The sequence below is a fragment of the Centropristis striata genome, chromosome 10 (genome assembly GCF_030273125.1).
Source record: "Centropristis striata isolate RG_2023a ecotype Rhode Island chromosome 10, C.striata_1.0, whole genome shotgun sequence".
In the NCBI taxonomy this organism is placed as follows: domain Eukaryota; kingdom Metazoa; phylum Chordata; class Actinopteri; order Perciformes; family Serranidae; genus Centropristis; species Centropristis striata.
In genome coordinates, this window is record NC_081526.1 from 32,034,716 (window position 1) to 32,059,814 (window position 25,099).

General features: G+C 38.8%; 1 protein-coding gene across 1 annotated transcript in view; it reads left to right on the top strand.

Moving 5' to 3' along the window:
• Positions 1-25,099, top strand: part of slc4a3 (solute carrier family 4 member 3) — an 80,872-nt gene that overhangs the window by 10,621 nt on the left and 45,152 nt on the right. Inside the window, exons 2-5 of the mRNA XM_059342414.1 lie at positions 2,833-3,239; positions 15,660-15,831; positions 20,311-20,561; positions 21,635-21,822. Of these exons, the coding sequence (XP_059198397.1) occupies positions 3,186-3,239; positions 15,660-15,831; positions 20,311-20,561; positions 21,635-21,822 (665 nt within the window). The 5' untranslated portion in view covers positions 2,833-3,185. The remainder of the gene's footprint in view (positions 1-2,832; positions 3,240-15,659; positions 15,832-20,310; positions 20,562-21,634; positions 21,823-25,099) is intronic.

Consider the following 25,099-nt stretch of genomic DNA (forward strand, 5'->3'; position numbering starts at 1 on the left):
CCAGGTTGCTTTAGTTGTACCAGGCTTGTTAAAATGAACAAGAAATTGAAGAAAACAAGGGTGGTCTAATCATTTTTTTCCATGACTGTAGAAAAGGTGGGATGGGATGGGATTAGACCATGTCTATGCAGGGTTAGGTTCATGTGCAGGCTGTTTATTGAGCTGTTGTTTTTGGAGACGCTGCTAATTCGGCCACATTGTGCACAATAATTGCAATTCTGCACACTCATCTCATACTTGTATTTGTGCAGCGCCTTATGCGTAATGCGAGCAATGAGCCAGCTGTAAATGTCTCAGAGGGAGCAAATGAGTCAGCCGAATAAAACAGGGACAGATGTAGAGCCTGTTGTTGTGACAGTGGGAAAACAGCAGCTCCAAACAGAGTGGATCACTTGGGATTTATCAGCGATATTCCACCAATTCCCACGACTTCTTTATGTACACAGTATCTAATATTCTCATAGTGCATGCTTGATTTGGTCTAAGATGTTTTTGTTTTGGCTCATGATTGCATGAACTGTAGTAGCTTTATAATCAGGGATCACATTCATATGGCAAAGGGTCATTACCCTTGCAGAATAGAAACACTGCAAATTGACTAAAATTCAGGAGATGAACTCTAAGTGACGGATCTTTGTTGGAGTAAATGGCATTGATAAACGACCAGGGTTTGTTTGCCCTCTCCCACACTGCCCAGAATAATTGCAGACCAACAATTCTTGGCATGTTTACAAGGGTGAAAAGCACCTGTTTTTTCTCCCACGTGTAAAACCAAAATAATCAGGAGTTTCTATTTTGGCATCATCAGGGTAATTAAGTGGCCCCATGGTGCCTTCTCTTGTTTGTTTATGTGTGTGTGCGTGTGCTGCAGTGGTTTCCAAATTAGACTGATAAGTGAGAATTAAGAGTTAAGTAATGCCTGTAGCAGGATATGTTACCGAAAATAAAAGACATGGAATCTGATTAGAGAAAGGTTAATTTTATCTTCAGGGCACCACAAGAAACATCTTTACAAACAGTCATGCTAGAAAGTTGCTTATTGCTATGAAGCTCATTCTTTGTGGAAGTAAAACTGTACTTGGATCATACAGTGTCAAATCAGATAGAGATTTTTGTTTAATTTTAGATTTTGTTCAAATCTTATGCCTTTTAGGATCTACAAATACACTTAGTTTTCATTCTTGCCCACTAAGTAAAAGCCTTAGGCCGGAAACTATTTTGAGGATTCAATATCTTCAGGAACATAACTGTGAAAGCCATGAAAATTTAAAAAAACTCAGCCAAAAAACTCAATTTTTTTGTACTTGTAAAATAAAAATAAAGACATCAGATCAGAATCAGAAATACATTACTGATCCCTGTGGGAAAATTGCTTGAATAATAAAGAGATTTTTATTATTTAAGCAATTTTCCAACAGGGATCAATAATGTATTTGGTATTTGGTTTTCACAGTTGTGTTCCTGAAGATATTGAATTCTCAAAAAAGTTAATAATAATAGATAATTAAAAATACAAAATGTATTTTCTCCTCTCTTTAAGTAATAAAATAGTCACTTTTTATTTATCTGAGTTAGGGTAAACTGTGAAAAACAACACATATCACCTCTTAAAATTGCAACTGAAATTATATTTATGTATAGCAAAAAATAAATTGAGATTTTAAAAGCAAATCCCATTTTCAAATAAGTAAATGAATAATACAAATAAATACATTTCTTCAAATAAACAAACTATGGCTTGCATGTGTTCCTAGTTTGGAATTAACATGTAGTTTTTTTTCCAGGAAGATCAGCATGTCATCATTTTCAGGCAGAAGCTGAGATCTCTCATTTACAATGTCTCCTGCTGACTGATAGCAAGCTAATGTTAGCTATATTTAGCAAGCTAATGTTAGCTAATATCCACTTTTTTGCTCTTAAAAGTTAACTTTTTTCGGTTTGTCAGATTTTAAAATTGTAGTTGTGGTTCTTTAAATTGGTTGGTAGTGCATGTAACCACACAGCAGCTTTTAGACATGTTTCTTTTGTTTGCTAACAGATGGAACCGACGAGGAGGCAAGGCTGAAAAGCGCTCTGTCTCTTTAACTGACAGTGACATATGCCTTTGAACAAGTGAAAAAGTAAATTACGCCCTCTGCTTTTGAAAAAGGGTTTTGCAATCCACTTTTCATCTCAGCTGATTTTAATTGTCTCGCAATGCATCGTTACATCCTTAATTACAGTAGAGGCACTGGGGAATGGGATGGAATACCACATTTTCGTAGAAGGTTCCCTGGTGATGCTGATATCTTTCACAGTGTAATGTGGCAACATAAGTGTTTTTTAGATCAGTGCATAGCAGTCACCTTTACTCCACTGAGATGTTAGAGGTACAGTAGAAAGCCCCCAAAACTGCATAAAAAGAGCAGGAAGACTTGGGCGTGATCACAAAAGCCTGGCTTTGAGTCCGAACAGGGGCTCTTGTTCTATGTCAACGCCTTTTCTGTTGCCATAGCAGCAGATACAAACACAGCAGGGAGCAGCAATGAAATGCCTTGATATACATTACCAGATGGTTCATTTTATAATCTACTCACATCCTTATGAATCTGTACAATGGTAACATACTGATACTGATGCGGATGATAACCTTTTTTTTTGCAGGAATTGTACAAATTTACTGGTGCATTTAAACTGTAAATTAACTATTTGCTTTTCACATAAGTATTTACTATTTTTAACTATCTACTTTGTTTGCAGTACATTGTTTGTGCTTGGTTACTGTCCAAGAGTTGCTCATATATTCCTCATATCAGTCTTGTAACTATGTCCATCTTGTCCACTCTGCTGCAGGTTATGCCACCCCAAGGGCTTCCTGGATCCCCAGCCGTGAAAGAGAAGGGCTGATCCCAGTCCTTCCCCACGTTCCTGCTGCTTTGCGCCCCATCTTTCCCTCCTTCCCTATCCTGCTTATTCCCCTCTCCTAACCACACTAACCCCACCCGACTCCCACACCCACACCTGACCCTGTCACCCCGGTTATCCTTTGCCTTCAGGACTATTCATCCAGTCACATCACTCCCCAGAGCAGCTCCATAGCCATCGTCTCTGTTTAGCTTTACTCCAGCCACACTAGTCGTCGTCTCTGCAGGCACTCGCCCTTGTCATAAAGCTATTTTTCACCCACTGGCTGCACGCCAGGCCCCATGGCTACAGGAGGTCATGCCCCAGAAATAGATGTGTTGATCAACCTACAACAGGTAAGAATAACTTTCACAAATTTAACCTTGAATGAGGAAGAAAACTAACTTTAATAAACATACACCAAAACATCTTCAAATTCAACTGTACCCTTTGCTACATGGTGGTGTAATGGTTAGCACTCTCACCTCACAGCAAGAGCAACGCTGGTTAGACTTCTGTGTCGATGTTCTTCCTGTGTCAGCGTGGGTCCTCTTGCTTCCCCCTACAGTCCAAGGACATGCAGCTTAGGTTTAATTGGTGATTCTAAATTGTCCATAGGAGTGAATGAAAGCATGGATGGTTGTCTGTCAACCCTGTGATAGTCTGGAGACCTGTCGAGGATGTACCGCGCCTCTCGCCCAATGAAAGTTTGGGTGATAGTTTAATGATGGTTAAAGGATAATGGATTGATGGATGCATATAACCTTGGTGTCTGATGTAATGAAGAGTTAAAATTCACTTTTTTTATCGGCTAAAAAAGATGTGCATGTAGTCTCCTGCTCTGATAAGTGAAGCCAATGTGTTAGTGCCTTGAATCTGCATTCTTTCCAATGGCCAGCAGGGGGCAACTCAATGGGTTGTAAAAAGAAGTCAGATTTCACCGAAATCTGTTAGAAAATTAGCTTACTTCTCACTTGATTTATTACTTCAGTGAACATTTTCTCACTGAGTTTCGTCTCAATTGCTAGTTTCAAGCATGATGTTCATTTTTGTGAAATATGGTCCAATTTAGAGTAAAATAGACAGGAAAAATGTTGGCTAGTGTAGGCCTTAATATACTAATTTTTCTAGGAGCAACTTTGCACAGCATGGCCAGGATGCCAAAATTGAGGCTTTAAACTGGTAGTACACAAATCAATTGGTAATGCCACTTCCCTTCTTTTATACAGTCTATGGTAAGTCCTTCATCCTTTCAGAACCACCAACAAGTGAATAAGTGTCGCGCACCTCTAATGTCAACATTTTTTACCTGAAATGTTATAAGCTAAGACAGACCACTAACTCCTCTCTTGCTTAGCCCAGAGCTTGTCATCTCCGAGCTGGAGAGATTCTGTTGCCTTTTGGCCAGCAGCCCTCTCAGCGGGCTAACTATCCAGCCCAGTGCTTTGAGTGGCACAGCCTTGTGCAAAAGCCAACAGCTTTCAGTTTGATCTGAATTGCCCTAATTAGACCTGAGAGCTCTCCCAAACAACTGAGTGATTAAGAACAGTGGCAGAGTCCCTGTGGCAAGTAAGGTAGTGTGGGCTAATACAGGTGTGCTCTTTTTGTGTGTGTTTTGGTTGAGTCTTGTTGATTGAATTCATAGGTTCTCTAAAATAACTGAATTATGGGATACATGAAAAAGGTAGTGTATTAGATGAGGAACATAAGAAAATACAACTAATGGTTCATGAACCTTCATTGGGACATTACTACTCTCTCTTGTTCATATACTTGCTAACGTTGCTCACACAACCTACACATTGTATTATTCTTCAAAGATGTTGGCTACAATACACTTATGGAGGGGAAAAACAAGCTCCAAAGTTCATTTTTTTGTATTTTTCAAAATATCAAACTACTCCTGAAACAGAAACTTAAGAAGAAAATAAGACCATGTTTTTGCTGACTTGGATATAACAGTAAACATATTTATGTTATGAGACCGGATTAGTACAGCAAGACCATTTTTGATATGCAAAACCACTAAAAGCAAGAAAAATTATGGGATTTGTCCTTTTCATCTGGCAGTGCAGCTTTGCATTACGGGATAAAGAACTAAGGAAGTGAAGCAGGGTTAATAGTTCATTTTGGAAAGTGACTGGCATCTCAAGTATGGAAAAAATGATATGCAAATACAGACAGCTCAGAGGTAGAGTTGAGTTTGACTTTGTAGCAGAAAAAATACTGTGCAAAAAATATCTGAAGAGAGGAATCTGGACAATGAGTGCGTAGCAGATGTCGACATTACTATGTCAGCTTGTACAATGGAGCCATTCTCAGTGAGCCAGTAAAAGAGTCCTTTATAGCTGGAGTAGGTGGCCTTTTTAGTGGGGACATTAATGCTGGCAGTGTGGCTGGAAGCTTGAGATTGAGAAGTGGAGTGAGAAGAAAGGCTTCATAAGCTTGGTTGACAGACAGAGAAAATGCTTTGTGCCTGTGGTATTTCTTAGCTGCGAAATATCTAACACATTTCACATTTTCACACCAATCAGCTGCCAAATAGATCATCTATGATAGGCCAGTGAGCAATTCCAATGGACCAGGTAGAATTTTGATGCTGAAACACAAAATATTTGTTTGATGTTGCCTGTTTGCCTCATTAATTTTTTTTTTCCATTTGGCTTTGGTATTTCTAAAAGAGGCATTGAGCTGTAACTGTTCTCTAAACCTCAGGCCAGTGCTGCCCTTTGAAACAGTTTGTGTATCATGAATGTCAAACAAAGGACCTCTTTCACTTCTTTCAAATTGCACTTTTGATATTGTTGCAGTCCTGTAAAAGAAAAAGAAAAAAAGACTGTTTGAACTCGAATAAGCTCTGACGAACGCTTAAGCATTATTTGACATTTATTGAAATAAAAAATTGAGTTTTCCCACATAATGCCAGCCAGCTATTGCAAATGTCACAGCAAAATGAATCCATGCGATAAATATGTATTTGTCATAGGTTATATAAAGTAAGTGGATTTAGTCATCATGATGTCACCAATTGGTTTGTGGTCAACCATTTGGAAGCCTCAAGTTTGGCATTTTAGCCATCTTTTTCTTGGCTTTTTGGAGCCAGAAGTAACAATATTTATTAACGCTAGCTAGATGGCTTTGTTGGCAGGTTTATCACTAAATGTTAACTGATATCAACTTGGATGCTAATTTTGGCTCGTGAAAAATGTGTTAAACAGAAAAAAGGAGCAGCTGACTCCTGAGGACATTTTAGGTGATCAGAATGTTGCAATTAACAGTGAAACAGCCAAAGTTGATGACAAAAATGCAGACAACACCAAAGTATGAGTTAAAGGCTATTTAAATGTGCAAAGTGCCATGGATACACATTGCTACAGCTCTTAACTGATGGACTTGTCGCTGGGTGGTGGTGAGTTGTCAATCACAAGGTAGCCAACCCTAAAGCATACCGTGCTTTGTCATCTATTTTACTCTAAATTGGACCATAATTTACAAAATTAACATCCTGCTGTTTTAAGCAAGACTTAAAACTAGACCATAAACTCATTTGGAGAAAATGCTTACTGAGATGATATAAATCAAGTGTGAAGTAAGGTTATTTTCTCATATACCTCTATACAATCTGCCTTTTTTTGCAACTTTTTTCGCCTCCAGCTGACCAGTAGATAAAACGCAGTTTTAAGCCGCTTCCAAATTGGCTTTGTTTTTCAGACCCCAATTCTTCGTCCACTTCTTTCATACAGTTTATGCTAGTTCTAAGAGCTTGTAGCACTAATAAGGCAGCTGGTAAACTCCTACTGGTGAGCTAACCACTAACATGCTAGCCAGCCAGGCACAAGCTGGTGTTAGTCAGTTAACGTACCTCTCCAAGATTCAGATCTGTCAGAAAAACTTGAAACTAGCGATTGAGACCATAAACCCGTTGCAAAAATGCTTACTGAGGCGATAAATCAAGTGTGAAGTAAGGTTAATTTCTCATGTACCTCTATACAATCTGCCTTCTTTTTGCAACTGTTTTTTTTTTGCCTCTTGACTAGTAGATAAAACGCAGCTTTAAGGCACTTCCGCATTGGCTTCATTTTTTGGGCCCCAATGTTTCGTCCACTTTGATACAGTTTATGCTAGTTCTAAGAGCTTGTAGCGCTAACAGGGCAACTGGTAAACTACTACTGGTGTGCTAACCACTAACATGCTAGCCAGCCATGCACATGCTGGTGTTAGTCAGTTCCCGTACCTCTCCAAGCTTCATATTTTTAACAGAAGGCAGCTAATTAGCTTGGTCGTAAGTGGACAATAAATTCATATTCATTTCATTATTCAAAAAAAGTAATTTCTATTTTCAAGGTTTCAAATGAAGTGTAATGAATATCTCAGATTAAATTAGCACTGAAATGCCTTCAAGACTGAATTGTTCCCTTCATCGTCCGAGCACAGGGATGAGTCAAACATGGGTCTGTGGAAAAATGCTTATGTCCTGCTTAGCAGAATGCATCCTAGCTGTTATTCAAGTGAAACAGATTAGCCTGTGTTCCGAGGGAGAATGGCTCTGCCAACTAAGTAGGTGATGTGTCATTATGCACAGTGGGGACCATGTCATCCACAGCATGCATAGCATATTGTGACACTGGTTTGAAGGAAATAATAGGCTGAATCCTTGGCTACATAAGTGGACCCTTCAATTTCCTACCCTCAATTATTGTTGCACTCTGTACTTAAAATGCATGCATACACAAAACCACACAAAGCATCCATGGAGATAAAAAGTACAGCTTCTTTGCACCGTTACCTCTTATGGCTGATTGATGCCATTCTGAACCATTACCAGCTTCTTCTTTTTTTTTTTGGTTTGGTGCGAGGGTATGTGTATAAAGAATATTAAAGCAAACTCATCTGGATCCTGCTGAGTGTGGGTTGCCACAGAAACATCACCAGCTGCTGCCAGATTACATCAGCTGCAGTTTTTGAAGAGATCCTGTTATGGGCGTTGGGGGTCGTGTTTGGTCATCGCATGTGCGTCTGAAGATGAAGATTTGCTTCAATAGAAACAATAGGTGTTGAGATTTGGCTGTGAACTAATACAAGTTGAATTGCTTTTAGCTGCATTGGCCAATGTAGTAGACCCTCAATAAAGCTGGGGTAAGCAGTTTTCTGGGAAATGGAAAAAAAGTTATATCTTATTAATTTAAAATGTAATTTATTAATTACACATCCAATGTATGGGGGTAACGAATTAACCGTTTAACCGTCAATGGACATACTATCAGCTAAACAGTTGCAAACGTAAATAAAACTTATGGGGGTAACATCTGCAACCATGCTTTTCTATGGAGTGGCTTATTGGAGAGCTTAGGCGTCATATGCATATGTTTCCTTTAGGGGGAAGAGTGGCCACAATGAAAGTCTCAGGCCACGCCCTCTCAAATGTCCGCTCACTCTGCATGTCTCCATTACAAAAAGGCCCCCAGAAGGATTTACGAGACTTCGGAGGTGACGTATGGTTTTCGACCGTCGCATAATCACTTAGCGACGGGTTCGACCGTGATCACATACACGATGGATTAAACACGGGAGACACAACTGTGGCCGCCGTCGATAACTGTCCACAATGTCAGCAGCTGATCATAAACAAAGCAGCATGGCTAATTATGCACAGCATCTCCGCTGATCATAAACATAGTGATCGTGAATTAACCGACACCGCTAACTGTGCACAGAGTGTCCGGTGCTTGTTGTAAACAAACAGGTCGCATTGAGTACCACGTCACATCTTGCTTAGTGTTCTATCCAGTCAGCAACCAGGCTTTGTTCAGGGGAGAAAAACGGCCCTGCTCTTCTACAGGGCCAAAAAAAGTCCCATCAAAAGACGGCTCATATTTAAATTAGGGGCGTTTCGGCAAGTGAGACCCGCCTCATTCCGGGTATTGGGCTGTAGTGGAAACACTCTTTATGTGAAGCCCTTGCATATTGTGTTTTAGCTGTGTGCCTGTATGACAGCTGTGTGTCAGCCTGGCATACTCTGTGTCCATGACGATGAATGCAACATTGTGGTTGCACAATAGCTACAAGTCTGCAGCTGTCCACGCAGCGTGGAAAGTATGTCTGGGCCATCTCAAATTTTGCCCCCTGGACTGGTGAACTGAGACTTGTTCGCCTGCCTGTTTGTTGGCTGTCAGTCAGAAAAACAAGCCCAATTAGCACCCTAGTCCAATATTAGGTTGGAGACCTATGCGGTGCCTCAATTTGGATACTTTTGCTGGTACACTTTCAAGCAGTACACTGTGAACACTATGTACTTATTCATGTAGTGTGTACACTTTGACAGTTTGGCACTTAGTTATTCAATTAAGGTCATAGTTACGACTGTTGACCCATGAGTGGCTTGTATGTGATAATAGTATAGTGGTATAATTTACATTTGTATAGCTCGCTTCAGCTTCACACGTTTTAAATGCGTTGGTGGCGCCAATTCTGCTATGTAGCAAAGATACCGACTGTTGGACGAGAAAATCGTTCATCGTTCCACACTTAACTTTTTGACCATTATGAGTGCAACATCGGGTTAGTTATAGTGCACAGCATTTTTATAAACTGACGCTGTGAACGCACTTCATGCACTCAAAATAGCAAGTGTAAGATTAAGATTCAGTTTTGCACACACACACAGAATCAGCGAGCAGTGAATTTGTCCTTTACATTTAACCCGTCCGTTACACACCAGTGAACACATCATGCTTAGGAGCAGTGGACAGCACATCACTGCGCCTGGGGAGCATTGGGAGGTTGGGTGCCTTGCTCAAGGGCACCTCAATCCTTCACCAAGACCAGTGCACAAGTTGAGACACAGCTATAATCTACCTTTTGGGCCACAGATTAAAGCACATGACAGTTTGAGACCCAGTTTGAGGCCACCATGGTGATTCAGTCTATAAACACTCACCAGCCACTTTATACAGGTACACCTGTCCAACTGCTCGTTAATGCAAATATCTAATCAGCCAATCACATTGCAGCAACTCAATGCATTTAGACATGTAGACATGGTGAAGATGAGCTGCTGGAGTTCAAAGTGAGCATCAGAATGGGAAAAAAGGTGATTTCAGTGACTTGTACGTGGCATGGTTATTGGTCTGAGTATTTAACAAACTGCTGATCTAACAACAAGGGTTTACAGAGAACGGTCCCAAAAAGAGAAAATATCCAGAGAGCCTTGATGCTTGTTGATGCCAGAGGTCAGAGGAGAATGGTCAGGCTGGTTGAAGATGATAGAAAGGCAACAGTAACTCGTTACAACCAAGGTCTGAAAAATTGGCTGGTGAGTGTACACAGTACTGTTGAACAATGTAGAATAATATTTTAATTTGCTGCTGGTGCTTCTCCTTGATGTTAGCAGATTAGAAGTGTAGAGGAGATAACAGAAATATGTAGTCCCGTTTATGTTTTTGTGCTTGTAATGACTGGACCATATTTAAGGAGAACTTGCTTTCTTTCATGTAAAAAAAAATCCCACTCAGTAATAAGGCAAACATTTTGAAATAATGACTCATAAACATCAACTGTGCAGTGAAAAGAGAAGCAAAACACTGATGCTGATATTTATGTTAGTTGTGATTTGTTTGTCTGGGAAGCGTGCCAGCTCCTTCAATCAAATCGGCAGAGATGAAGGCATGAAGGGAGTGGGAAGCAGTTTTAAACACAGCTAAATAAAAAGAGCAGGAAGCAACAGAAAGCAGTGTAATCTGCACAGGCAAAAAAAAACAAATTCATATTTTTTATCAGGTCTGAATTTTAATAAGCGAGTGTATCGAACAACAGACATGCAGAAAAATAATATCACACCAGTGTAACATACAGTAGCTTGAACCAGCATTTATTTTTGGCATTAAAACAGAGACAACTCCCTTTGATTAGATGTAATTATTCACCTGCAGTGTCAAAGATGTTGTAGTTCTCTATAGCAGCTCTGCAGACATGCTACTGCTGAGCTGTCACAGTATGTGTGCAGGCATACAACTGTTGGTTCTCCACAGTATTTAGATACACATTCTCCCTGTTCCAGCATTAATATTTTATATACAGATTTCTATATAGATAAGTGAATGGGGCTTTGTGGGTGCTTGCTCAGCATGTGTGGACCTCTGGTGGCTTGGCAGAGTGGAGGAGACTAATTACATTGTATGTATGTGTTTCATTGTGTTTAGTTACCAACAGTTCACATTCAGTACACCACCAATGGGAAAAATATTTTTTTTACTATTTTAAGCCAGGTTAGGGATGGGAATGATTAAGCGATAACCGTAAAGCAATTTTTCTCTTATTTTGCTAAGAATTTGTTCGATCACATGGAATTTTAAATCGATCTGTGTATTTTTTTTTATTTGATCTCTAACTGCGTATCAGTATCACTGAACTGAAACTCGCCGATCGTTCAGTTCTGCGGCCGTACGTCAATAAAACAATGAACTTAGAATGAAGTTGGATAAAGCTACAGTTTGCAAACTGAAAGTTGCAATAACAATGTTAAAACACACAGAAATACGAGAGTATTAATTTGAGCAAAACTAGCTCATTTTATCAAACTTTGGGGGCTAAAACATAAAAGATAGAAGTTATCGTTACAGTTTAATCTCACTTGAGTTAGTTTTACGATCGACAGGCAGTCCCTTCTTGTACTTTCAAAATAAAAGCATCTGTTATCAAAGTAGGCTTTTATATATACATATATATATATATATATATTAAGGTTGTCAAAAGTATCGATACTCAAAAAAGTATCGATACTAAAACTTTGTATCCGAATACAATTCTCATTTTCAAGAGTATCAATCCAACAACTTATTAAGCAGCTAAACCATACAGCCTCAAAATATAACCTGTGGTTCTGTTAATTTTTGCATGTTGCATTTTTCTTGTTAATAAAAAATTGTAAAATTTTGGGGTCTTTGTTTTTATCCTTGTGGTATCGAAAATGGTATCGAGTATTGAATATTTTCCTGAGTATCGGTATCGAGTTGAAAATTTTAGTATCGTGACAACCCTAATATATATATATATATATATATATATATGTATATATATATATATATATATATATGTATATGTTTTATTTTATCCTTGTTTTATGCATGTTTTTATACATGTATAAAGGGTTAAAAATAAAAATGTTTTTATACATGTATAAAAACATAGCGCTTAATCGATTAATTGATCCTAAATGTTATAGATGCTTGAGTTGTCAGGTTTCTTCCAAACATCCATCCTTAGGGCCAGGTATATTAAATGTTTACATTTGCTTGCTTTAAACTTGAGCCTCATCACAATCCTTAACCTTGATTTTACACCTTATAACAATAATCCTAAAGCATATTTAGCTTTAAACCTCATGTCTTGGACAAAAATAACCCACTGCTCACTGCTGTGAGGGCATTTGATCCTGAAAAACAAGGCTAACACACAACACACTCGCTCCTCCATATTAGTCAGCAGCTGATGAATATTTTAATGCCACTCTCCGTGTCAGCATTCCATTAAATATGAAATATTAATGTTGCAGTAGAAGTTGGGCAGTTCATGAGAAAAGGTTAGCGGGCTAACAGTGTTTTTAACTGTGGCGCGGCTCAGATGATCACTGTGTTTTAATTGAAGCCTTCCCGCCTCCTAATTGATTAGAATTGGCCAAAGCGGCCACAGAGTACTTTTTCTGCTTCAAATATAATCGTGTTTGATGGAGCTGGTAACCCACAGTGCTGACACTCACAGTAAATAATAGACTGAGATGAAACGAGAGCTCTTATCCGGCATTCATTATAACAATGTTAATATTAGGAGATTTCCATCTGCATGTTGGCAACACAGCTGACTGAAAATGGATTATATAAAGCCTTTGTGCTCCACTGGGTTTACACAACATTTCAAAGGATCCACTCTCTTCACTGCTGTTTTTATATATATATATGTATATATATATATGCCTCAATTAATCATTATTTGGATTACAACATGTCAGAAAAAGTCTAAGGTGACATTTTTTTGTCCAACCAATAATCACAAATCCAAAGACCTATTTCACTATCAAAAAGATATGAAGAAAACTGGGTAATATTCCTAGTGGAGAAGTTAAAAACAGTGTTTTTCATTTGTGCTTATACAATACTTTTAGTTAATTATTAAACTTGTTGTAGATTGATTTTCTGTTGGAGTGATGGGATGATGTTTTGCTGATAATTCTCAAGGTGGGGGGCAGCTCAAGCATAAGCTAAAGCTTAGGTTACCTGGTAACAAGATAACAATGCAGCAGGAAATAGGGATTTAAGCAGTGCCCTGTTCTAAAATATTTAAAAAGAAAATGTTGGCTCTACAAATGTTTGTGAAGAAGAGAATGCATTCAGTGGTTGTGTGGCCTGGATATACAATACACCTAAGCTGTGACTTTAACAACAAACAAAACTTTTATAGCAAAGTAGAATGCCAAAAATCCCTCTCTTCTCCCTTTTGGAAATAGTACACTTATCTTGTCTTTTGAGGCGTACACATTGATTTTTCCAATCAAATCAATCAAATATCTGCAGCAAATGAATAACCTTGCCTGTCATGTATTACCACACTTGACTGTCAGCTTGTAGAGTATATACAGGATATACTGCTGTGGACTCCATGCTATTTCAGATCCAAAAGTCCCACAATATCACAAACAAACTCACCAAACGAGTAGGTAGTACATTTTTCACCAGCCACTGCAAGGTTAAATTGTTGTTTTTGTCAATGGACTCTAGGTGGCTTTGAAGAAAGCACAGAAAACGCCTTCAATTCCCCATCACTCTTCACAGCCAGTAGACTTTTTTTTTTGTGCTACCATTAGCAGAAGGTGACATTTCAAGCTGAAATTACCCCAATGGTATGAAAAGGACGTGATATAAATCCATCTTAAAAGGAACACACCCACAAAAACGACACATTACAGCAGCTAAAGATGCTAACTCCCCTTTCACTGTGACTTTAAGTTGCTTTTTATGCTATTGTATCTATCAGATTTGTCATCTCACATCAGAATTTCTCATCAGACAAAATAAATGTTCCATTTGTGTTCCGTTTATCCAAACACTAATTATAATGGTCTATTGTTGAATCTCTGATTGCCACTTGCTGCCTACTGTCTAGTTGAAATCACTGTACTCTATTGTCTGCCATCCAAATCTGACTCACATAGTGCCTCCGCCACCTGGGCATGGGTCGCCCTCCTCCTGTGTCCCTCCACCCCAACTGACTTCAAAGCTGACATGAAAGAGTTTTAAGTCTTTTGCACCAGTGCAGCTTGGGCAAAGGAAGAGCAGGTTTAGAGGAAATCCCTTTACTGCCAGTATTATTCTCCTGTGTGTTAGATTAGGACCATTAAATGCAGAGTTCTACACTGATAAACAGAGCAAGGTAAGCAGGAGAGGATGTTAGAGACTTTGAAATTAGACAAGAATTGTGTTCACAGTAATATGGGGCACCTTAAGTAATGAGCAAAATTAAACTGGCTGTCCAGTGAAAACAAGGCTTTTTACTGCTCCCTCAGTTAAAAATTCCCTCTTTTATATTCTGCTTCGGCCATGCGTAGATAGGTAGCTCAGATCATTAAACGTATCCTGTCCCTTCATCCCACTGGTAATTAGGAAGTAATGGAGCCCTGGCTCGGAGAAATCGGAGACCACAGAGCTGTAGCCAGAGCGCTTACCGTGCCAGCACCAATCTGAGGCGGAGGAAGCGGCCTGTCCCAGTGATTTGACCTATCAGAGGCACCAAATGGCTCTGGCAGGACACTCCCTTCAGCCTCCGCTGTCTCCAGGGGCTGTCTAGTGCATTAGTTCTTTGCTGGTCTGCACTTTGTTGTATTGATTTAATGTCCGCCATACATGAAGAGGAGGATATTCAGACACTATGAGCCTGTTGTACTGAAACAGAATTATTTTCCACTACACTTTTTAGCGTTCTACAGTACAGGCCAAAAGTTTGGACACACACCTACTCATTCAATGCGTTTTTCTTTATTTTCATGACTATTTACATTGTAGATTCTCACTGAATGCATCAAAACTATGAATGAACACATATGGAATTATGTATTTAACAAAAAAAGTGTGAAATAACTGAAAACATGTCTTGTATTTTAGATTCCTCAAAGTAACCACCCTTTGCTTACTAGAATATAAGACATGTTTTCAGTGATTTCACACTTTTTTGTTAAGTACATAATTCCACATGTGTTCATTAATAGTTTTGATGAATCACAATGTCAATAGTCATGAAAATAAAGGAAACACATTGAATGAGAAGGTGTGTCCAAACGTTTGGCCTGTACTGTAGTTTTGTACTGAGGAAGACAGTGGTGAGCTTTGGCTTAAACTGGGGCTGACAAAGTGAAAAGTTGTGATGGCAGCAGAATTGTTCTTGTTTGAACTAGTTTTCCAGTAATGTGTGCATACTGCGGAATTGGTTTATTTATTCTATGTTCATCCTAATTATACGATTTTACTTTCATTGAGCATGAAACTGGTCCCTAGGTGGCTGAGATCAGAGCCAAGCTGTGTTATGCTTTAAATAATGTTTGATTGGATTACCCACTTGGATACTACATGCAACAAAGAAATCAAAGTAGTACAATCCAATATTTACAACAACAGTTGTTTAAATACTGAAACCCTTTTGCTGTCATAGCTAGTGATTATTATCTTGTGCAGCCCTCTCCTTGTCAATTCTTTTCAAGTGAGAGTTTTCTCTTTCTCTCCATCTTTCTCCAGGTGAAGGTGGAGGAGGAAGATGATGAAGGATCAGCGGAGGAACTGGAGGAAGAAGAGGAGGAGAACTGGGAGAAAGCACTGTCAGTGGAGCGCTTTGGAGACATCATCAGTGACTCTGCTTCCACCAGCGGAGACAGGATGGGCCGAAACTACACAGAGAAAGACTTTGAATGTAAGCAATGCAACCATTTATATATTATACCCACTATAATAACTACATACACACTGTTTTCTAATGCAGTGTGAAAAAATTTTGAAATTTGTCCATTCCATTTGCCGTAAACATTTGATAAGTAATACATGGTGTCCAAAGGATCAATCCAAAGGAATTTTATGGGAACTTGACTTTTCCTCCAGCATCAGCAGTAGGTCAAAGGTTTCACGTGTCCATTCAAATATCTCTAGATCAACTAATTTAATGGCCATTCCATGTTATAAAGATATTCATGGTCTCCTGACGGTGAATCCTTTTGACTTTTGGATCCCCTGACTTTCTTTCTACAATAACATTGCAAGAAGGTTGCCATTTTGTTTCAGTGAATGTCTCCTTAGCGTTTGGAGGGGCTACCAGGAATTTGGGTACACATTGAGTTGTTGTAACTTTCCTGATCCCACAACTTTTCATCCAAAACCATAATCGGGTCAGTGCATTATAGCACTATTTGAGAGTCGGATCAGACTAAACTCTGGTGGATTGCATTCTCCAGGACCAAAGCAAATCTCTGTTTGTGTGCACTTCAATTAAATTTCATTCTATTTTTTCAGTTCAGCTCAGTTCAAATGGCTTCATTTGCATGGAAGTTTCAAGAGCAATATTTCCAAAGCAGCAAAATCAAATTTGTCATAAACGAATGAATGAACCCTTTATTGTCATTGCACAGAGTACAAGTACAAGTACAACGAAATTGAGCCATCAACCCGTCCAGAATGCATAATACATCCACAAACAATATCACAAGGTAGACAGGACAGGAAGACAGGGTATGAAGAGAGAGAAATACAGCACACATGGGGAGAGGAAAGGAGGAAAAAAGCATGAAAAAAAACCTCAGCAACATGGCATGGTACACTTTCACAACATGAATAGACTTATGACGTGCAGGGGGGGGGGGGGGCCAGCATAGCCAGGCGGCCATCCGGATCCGCAGCCACCCGGCGCAGCTCTCAGACCCGTCTGTCTCGCTGGGGGTATGAAGCGTCGAAGGCGTGGGTTGGGGGGTGGTTGGGGGAGGGATGTATGCATAACAGTATATGTGGAAGTTCGTGTGTGTAGGCCTGAGACCCGCCTATTGTCAAGCACCAAACAGTTCGTCTCAGTTCGCTGGAATAACAAAAGCGATAAGCCTGGACGTTGCTAAGGAGATGACCTTCCTTCCTGGGCCAGGGCAAAGGCAGACAGTTCAACAGGTGGTTGTGGGAGTCGAGAGGGGGGGTCTCACAATAACATGAGTATTAACACAATATTAAGACTGAATTACAGTATAGTTATGCAGATATTTAAAAACAATGTTATGGATAATATGTAAGTGTAGCTTAACATACTTGTAACTATTATTGTACCTGATACATTTTAGAAGTGTAACTTAAGTGCAACCATTTGATAACAATGTTGTTGTTTTTTAAATATTCTTATAGTTGTATATGTGCGTGGCTCTGCATTCTAGAATTGTGACTTAACATTCTAAAACTCAAACTCAACATTTTGGAATTGTTACTCAACATTCTAGAACTCTAACTCAACATTCTAGAACTCTAACTTAACATTCTAGAACTTTAAATCAACATTCTAGAACTCAACATTCTAGAACTCCAACTTAACATTCTAGAACTCTGACTCAACATTCTAGAACTCTAATTTCACATTCTTGAACTCTGACTCAACATTCTAGAACTCTAACTTCACATTCTTGAACTCTACCTCAACATTCTAGAACTCTAACTCACCATTCTAGAACTCTAACTTAACATTCTAGAACTCTAAATCAACATTCTAGAAACTCAAGATTCTAGAACTCTAACTCAACATTCTAGAACTATAAATCAACATTCTAGAAACTCAACATTCTAGAACTATAACTCAACATTCTAGAACTCTAAATCAACATTCTAGAACTCAACATTCTAGAACTAGAACTCAACATTCTAGAACTCTAAATCAACATTCTAGAACTCAACATTCTAGAACTCTAAATCAACATTCTAGAACTCAATATTCTACAACTCTAACTTAACATTCTAGAACCCTAAATCAACATTCTAGAAACTCAACATTCTAGAACTCTAACTCAACATTCTAGAACTCTTAATCAACATTCTGGAACTCAACATTCTAGAACTCTAACTCATCATCCTAGAACTCTAAATCAACATTCTAGAACTCAACATTCTAGAACTCTAACTCCACATTCTAGAACTCTAACTTAACAATCCAGAACTCTAACTTAACATTCTAGAACTCTAAATCAACATTCTATAACTCAACATTCTAGAACTCTAACTCATCATCCTAGAACTCAATATTCTAGAACTCTAACTCCACATTCTGGAACTCTAACTTAACAATCCAGAACTCTAACGTATCATTCTAGAACAATAAATCAACATTCTACAACTCAACATTCTACAACTCTAACTTAACATTCTAGAACCCTAAATCAACATTCTAGAAACTCAACATTCTAGAACTCTAACTCAACATTCTAGAACTCTTAATCAACATTCTGGAACTCAACATTCTAGAACTCTAACTCATCATCCTAGAACTCTAAATCAACATTCTAGAACTCAACATTCTAGAACTCTAACTCCACATTCTAGAACTCTAACTTAACAATCCAGAACTCTAACTTAACATTCTAGAACTCTAAATCAACATTCTAGAACTCAACATTCTAGAACTCTAACTTAATATTCTAGAACTCTAAATCAACATTCTAGAACTCTTACTTAACATTCTAGAACTCGGACTCAACATTCTAGAACTCTAACTTCACATTCTTGAACTCTACCTCAACATTCTAGAACTCTGACTCAACATTCTAGAACTCTAACTTAACATTCTAGAACTCTAAATCAACATTCTGGAACTCAACATTCTAGAACTCTAACTCATCATCCTAGAACTCTAAATCAACATTCTAGAACTCAACATTCTAGAACTCTAACTCCACATTCTAGAACTCTAACTTAACAATCCAGAACTCTAACTTAACATTCTAGGACTCTAAATCAACATTCTAGAACTCAACATTCTAGAACTCTAACTTAATATTCTAGAACTCTAAATCAACATTCTAGAACTCTTACTTAACATTCTAGAACTCGGACTCAACATTCTAGAACTCTAACTTCACATTCTTGAACTCTACCTCAACATTCTAGAACTCTGACTCAACATTCTAGAACTCTAACTTCACATTCTAGAACTCTAACTCAACATTCTAGAACTGACTTTCACTGGATTCTCATGTCACATGCTGACAGTGAGATCAGACTAAACTCTGGTGGGCAGCCTGGTGTAGGGTCAAAGCAAATCTCTGGGTTTGTGTCTTTGAATGGATTGTGATGTCCTTTGTTGGTCTCCTGACACTGGATTATGCAACTAATGACCTCCCGAACAGCCTCCACATATTACTTTGTGCTATTAGCAATTATTAGCATGCATGCTTATTAAGCTAACATAGTGCACATGGTAAATATCATACCTGCTAAACATCAATAGTAGCGTGGTTACTGTGCATAAAAACACATAACATCCACTCATATATCAATGTGTTTATGCCTGTCACATGAATTCATTCAGCCTGACCTTGTCTATCATAGTTTGCTTTGTATTATGTTAGGGGATTAGATTTAGACCCTGGCTCACGATTCTATGTATGTAAGTATACTGATGGTTTATTATTAGAGAGATTAGCAGATTGATACCGCATGCTCTGGCAGGAGATAATAGTGGCTGAGATTAGATAGAGCTGCTGTCTTGTGATGTTTATTAAACAGTGCATTATTACATGCCAATTAAAATCTAAAGCTTTTGTTTGTGCTGTGTCTTTCAAGAGCTTAACAACGAGTTAGGAGGGGAGGGGCCATCTCCTCTGAGAATAGCACCATTTTGTTTTCGTTGCATGTCTTACTTAATGGAATCAAAAGCCTGTGGCTAAGAAATTATTATTTGTTTCTGTAATAAAACAATAAAAGCTGAATTAGTTCTAAAATGATTACTGTTCGTCTTGAATGCCACCTGTAAAGTTGAGCATGTGCTTCTGTGTTATTGCTCATATTGAGCAAATTAAATTCCTGTTTGGAAGAATTTTTCCCGCAGTGTTTAATACAAAAATCAGTAATGGGTCTAAGAGCATGGTGTGACAGGCAGAAATGTGTGAAGTAGCTCAGAATAATCACCTCCCCTGAGGATTCTGATGTCATCCTGAGTGGTGTTCATGACTTGCCATTTGTAGTATTAATTTACTTTCATATCAAAAGCAAAATAGAACAATGATGTGCCATCCATTCACAAGTAAATCTATTACATTTTTCCTTTATACTTTGTGCAGCTGGACGTCACATACAGGTCAGATGGACAAGGACACTATCTACAACATCTGATACCAGGATATACTTTTGATTTTATTCTTAATTTTGTTCAACACAGATCACAGACACACATTTCACCATACGCACCACCCCTTATCCACCCACCTGCCCTTGCCAACGCGTTTGCGCAAGAGGGTGCACAGCGCGGACAGAAGGCGCAAAAAGAAACGGAAGAAAAAAAAGACTTCTCTGCCCCCCTCCGATGTTACACCCACCATCCACGAGGTAGACGAGGAAGAGGCGGAGTCTGAGACGGACGGACAGGGAGTGGCTGCCACACCCACAGAGCTGCCTGACATCCAACCACAGGTAAAATAAGACTGTGGGACCTCTAATGTAAAGGTGTAGGAGTGTTTAGCTCTGTGAAAACCTGCTAGTTTTTCACCATTGGTTAGCATTTTCCTCCCTTCTCACTCAACTCAACATTCTAGAACTCTAACTTCACATTCTAGAACTCTAAATCAACTTTCTAGAACTCAACATTCTAGAACTCTAACTTCACATTCTAGAACTCTAAATCAACATTCTAGAACTCAACATTCTAGAACTCCAACTTAACATTCTAGAACTCTGACCCAACATTTTAGAACTCTAACTCACCATTTTAGAACTCTAACTTAACATTCTAGAACTCTAACTCAACATTCTAGAACTCTAAAGCAACATTCTAGAACTCAACATTCTAGAACTCTAACTCATCATCCTAGAACTCTAACTCCACATTCTAGAACTCTAATTTAACAATCCAGAACTTGAACTTAACATTCTAGAACTCTAACTAAACATTCTAAAACTCTAACTAAACATTCTAGAACTCTGACTCAACATTCTAGAACTCTAACTCATCATCCTAGAACTCTAACTCCACATTCTAGAACTCTAATTTAACAATCCAGAACTCGAACTTAACATTCTACAACTCCAAATCAACATTCTAGAACTCTAACTAAACATTCTAGAACTCTGACTCAACATTCTAGAACTCTGACTTCACATTCTAGAACTCTAAATCAACATTCTAGAACTCAACATTCTAGAACTCTAACTTAACATTCTAGAACTCTAAATCAACATTCTAGAACTCAACATTCTAGAACTCTAACTTAACATTCTAGAACTCTGACTCAACATTCTAGAACTCTAACTTCACATTCTTGAACTCTACCTCAACATTCTAGAACTCTAACTCAACATTCACAGGTAAAATAAGACTGAGCAACTGTGGGACCTCTAATGTAAAGGTAGAAAGATTAATTCATGCAGTTATTACAGGCTCTTCCTACTGTACTGGTGCAGGGGTGTTTAGCTCTGTGAAAACCTGCTAGCTATAACCATTGGTTAGCATTTTCCTCCCCTCTCACTAATCTTCCTCTTCCTCTCAGTTTAGTTTGGGGAGCCAAGAGGACTTGGAGGAACCCCTTCCACTCACTACCTTCCACACGGAAAACGAAGAGCATCCATTGTCGAGGAACGCTGCACCCACTCTGATAAAGGGGGAGGATCATAATGGGGGAATTGCTGTTCTTGGACAGAATGAGGAGGTGCCTGGAGAGGAAGCTGCTTCTGACAGGTAGGCTGTTAGAAAGACTGTTGCCTGCATGGGTTTAGGTTCTACATAGTAGATACTGCCACAATGAATCAGCTAAAAGAGAGGATTTGAGACACACTGCTACATTATATTATCAGTATTTTCATGTAAACAAATGATGTGTGTAATGTGAAAGGTGACACTTGTAGTGATGAATCCACAGATAATTATCACCTGACTCTGCATTTCCTCTCACTTCTACTGCTACTTCCTCTGCTAAGCATTATTCTGCTAATTGCTATCCAGGCCACACATTTAATGCCTAATTAACCCTGTTTTCAGCACTGCAGTTATTTTCGAAAAAAAATAAAAGATCTAATAAACTGACTGTGCTTCATGCCCAGCACCAAAAAGCAGACAGGGTTATCACATAGCCAGGTAGAGATGGTGAAATAATTGGCTCCTTAGCTCAGCTAGATTTTCTGAAGATTCTGTGGAGACATGACTGGAGATGGATGGTAATGTTACTACATGTGAGCTGGATGTATACTGTTATTTGTCGACATATTTGCTAGAATTTTATAAGGTGTATCTGTGTTCCGACGGTAATATGATCCCAAGGTCCTTTGTTCTGTTAACGCACATTAACTGTCCTATTGTGTTTGAGTTGACCAATTCAAATTAAAATATTCTGTTAATATTATGCAGTTAGGCTTAACCTCTTGGGGAAGATATGACCCTGTGAACATAGGGCCCTGGCAATATAAAACATTGGGAACAAATAACCCTTTAAATGTAGGACCTTGGGGTCCTGGGAACTTGGGAACATAGGGCTGTAGGAACATAGGACTCTGGAATCATTAGGGCCCTAAGAACATAGGACCCTGGAACCACTAGGACCCTTTGAACATTGGGCCCTGGGAATATAAGACGTTCCCATGAACAAATAACTCTGGGAACATTGGACCTGAAACCATTAGGACCCTGTAGACACAGGACCCAGGGATTATAGGACCTTGGGAACATAGGACCCTGGGAACATTAAGTACCATGGTAACATAGGACCCAGGGATTATAGGACCTTGGGAACATAGGACCCTGGGAACATTAAGTACCATGGTAACATAGGACCCAGGGATTATAGGACCTTGGGAACATAGGACCCTGGGAACATTAAGTACCATGGTAACATAGGACCCAGGGAATATAGGACCCTGGTAAATGTAGAGGGGAACCTAAGACCCTTTGCCATGTTCTCATTATGTGCATATAAACCTGGAGAACATAGGGCCCTGGGAGAATACGAATGATAACATTTTTCAGATGATCATTTGTTTTGTGTTTAAGACTTATTCTGCGGCCCCCATGTGGCAAAAAAAAAAAAAAAAGCCTTCATGTTATTAGTAACACCTGTGTTTTTGCCAGTATAGCAAGGCGAGCTGCCTGCTGTGAAAAAAGCCTGTTGCTGTAGCTTGTACAGGTGGCTTCATTGCTTTAAGCTCAACACCTGCATGCTGCAAAACTAATCAACATGACAATTTAATCTTATCCTTCAGTCAGCTGAATGAGTTGCAAACACAACAATGACATAGTTTCATCTGGAAAATATTAAATATAATACCAATATTCAGTCTCTCTTGAGATCTGTTTTGGTCTCCATCAACATCTAGGTCAAATATATTTCTCTGTAGCAGCCAAATGCTCCAACTAATTATGTCTGTCTGCCCTCTGGAGCAGAGCAGGTACATTATAATGGGTTTATTAAGGCAATTTTGCTGTAAACAGCTGCTTGATGTAGCTACAAGGTTGATTAGAGCAGGGAGAATGAAGTAAAGCTGCGGGCCATAAAATAAAACAATCAGCTGGAAGATGCTAAAAACACTCCGTAGAGCTTAGGGGAACTCAGAGTTGGGGGATATTTCTCTTTGGGTTTATTAAGTAATTTAACATTACACACTGTCTTGTAATCTTGTAATTGTTATAAAAGTATGGTGTGTAGTCAGTTTACCCTTTAATTACTCCAAGTCCATATCACTGAGGACTGCGTAGTGGTAGAGTAGAAGGAAACGTATGTAACGGAGAAGTATGTTGCTATGGTTACCTGCTGTTTCACGTGCCTTGTGGACTCATTTACTGGTTAAACTCGCACAAGAACAATGTTTGTGGTGCACTGTTCAAATTTAACAGCCACCTGCCAGCCAGACAGAAGTGTGTATATTTTTGTCGGCCATGGCAAAAGAGAGAGAGAGGACACCGAAGCTGGATTAGAGATGATTTAATTAATATTCAAAGGTTTCTAAATTAGGAACTGACCCCCTGCATCAAATGTATCTGTTAAACACTTTAATCGCCAGGTACTATTCTGTGCAGGATGGATACAAGCAGCACAAAACACAACAGAGCAGAGTTGTTTCTGCTCTTCTCCCATTGCATCCATATGCTCAGATGCATGCACAGGACCTGTACATTAGGAGCTAAAATGTTTCATTAGGAATGTGAACATCAAACAAATAACCCTAATGGCCAGTAGATACAGTTCTTCAGGCTATAATGGTTCACTAATGGCTCCGTTTGAGTCCTAGATGTTAGAAGACCACCTGTCCCGCACACATGCATAACCATATGAATTTATTGTAATGTTTTGTTTTGTCATGAAATTCTGTATGGTTTTTGCTGCTGGGAGGTCAGGGGCACCATGGTGATTCAGGTATTTGTCTGGGATAATACCTGGTGGGATAAAAGCGCAGGCACACCACCACGTCTGTGCAATGCAAGAGTGTGTTGCTGTGTTTGAGTGAACACAGCTGAGGATGACTCAGAGGGTTGGTGAGCAGAGCTGCTCTGTTACTGTGTTGTTAAGCCCTCTAGTGGCGAAGAGACGGCAATGCAACCAGGAGGCACAACACAGCATTTTAAGTCGGCAGCATCATTGGAATAAAGTGTGAATCATGAAACATCAAAATGTCAACACTTATTCCCTAATGCTGATGTGGAGCTCATTAAGAAAACTATTTGATAAACTTTTCAACATATCTTCTTTTTAACAATATCTGTCCTTTTTTTTTCTAGTCTTAAATTTAAATAAATTAAATAGCTAAACAAACATCAGTAGTTTATGTTCTTTATCAGTCAATAGCGGACCAGATAAATAAAAATAAAATAAATAGCTAAACAAACATCAGTACTGTTTCTTCTGTATTAGATACCTGATAAATAAAACATAATTTTGAAAAAAATAGCCACTTTTAAAATAACTTTTCAACATATCTTCTTCTTAACAATATCTGTCTTGAATAAAAATAAAATAAATTGCTAAATA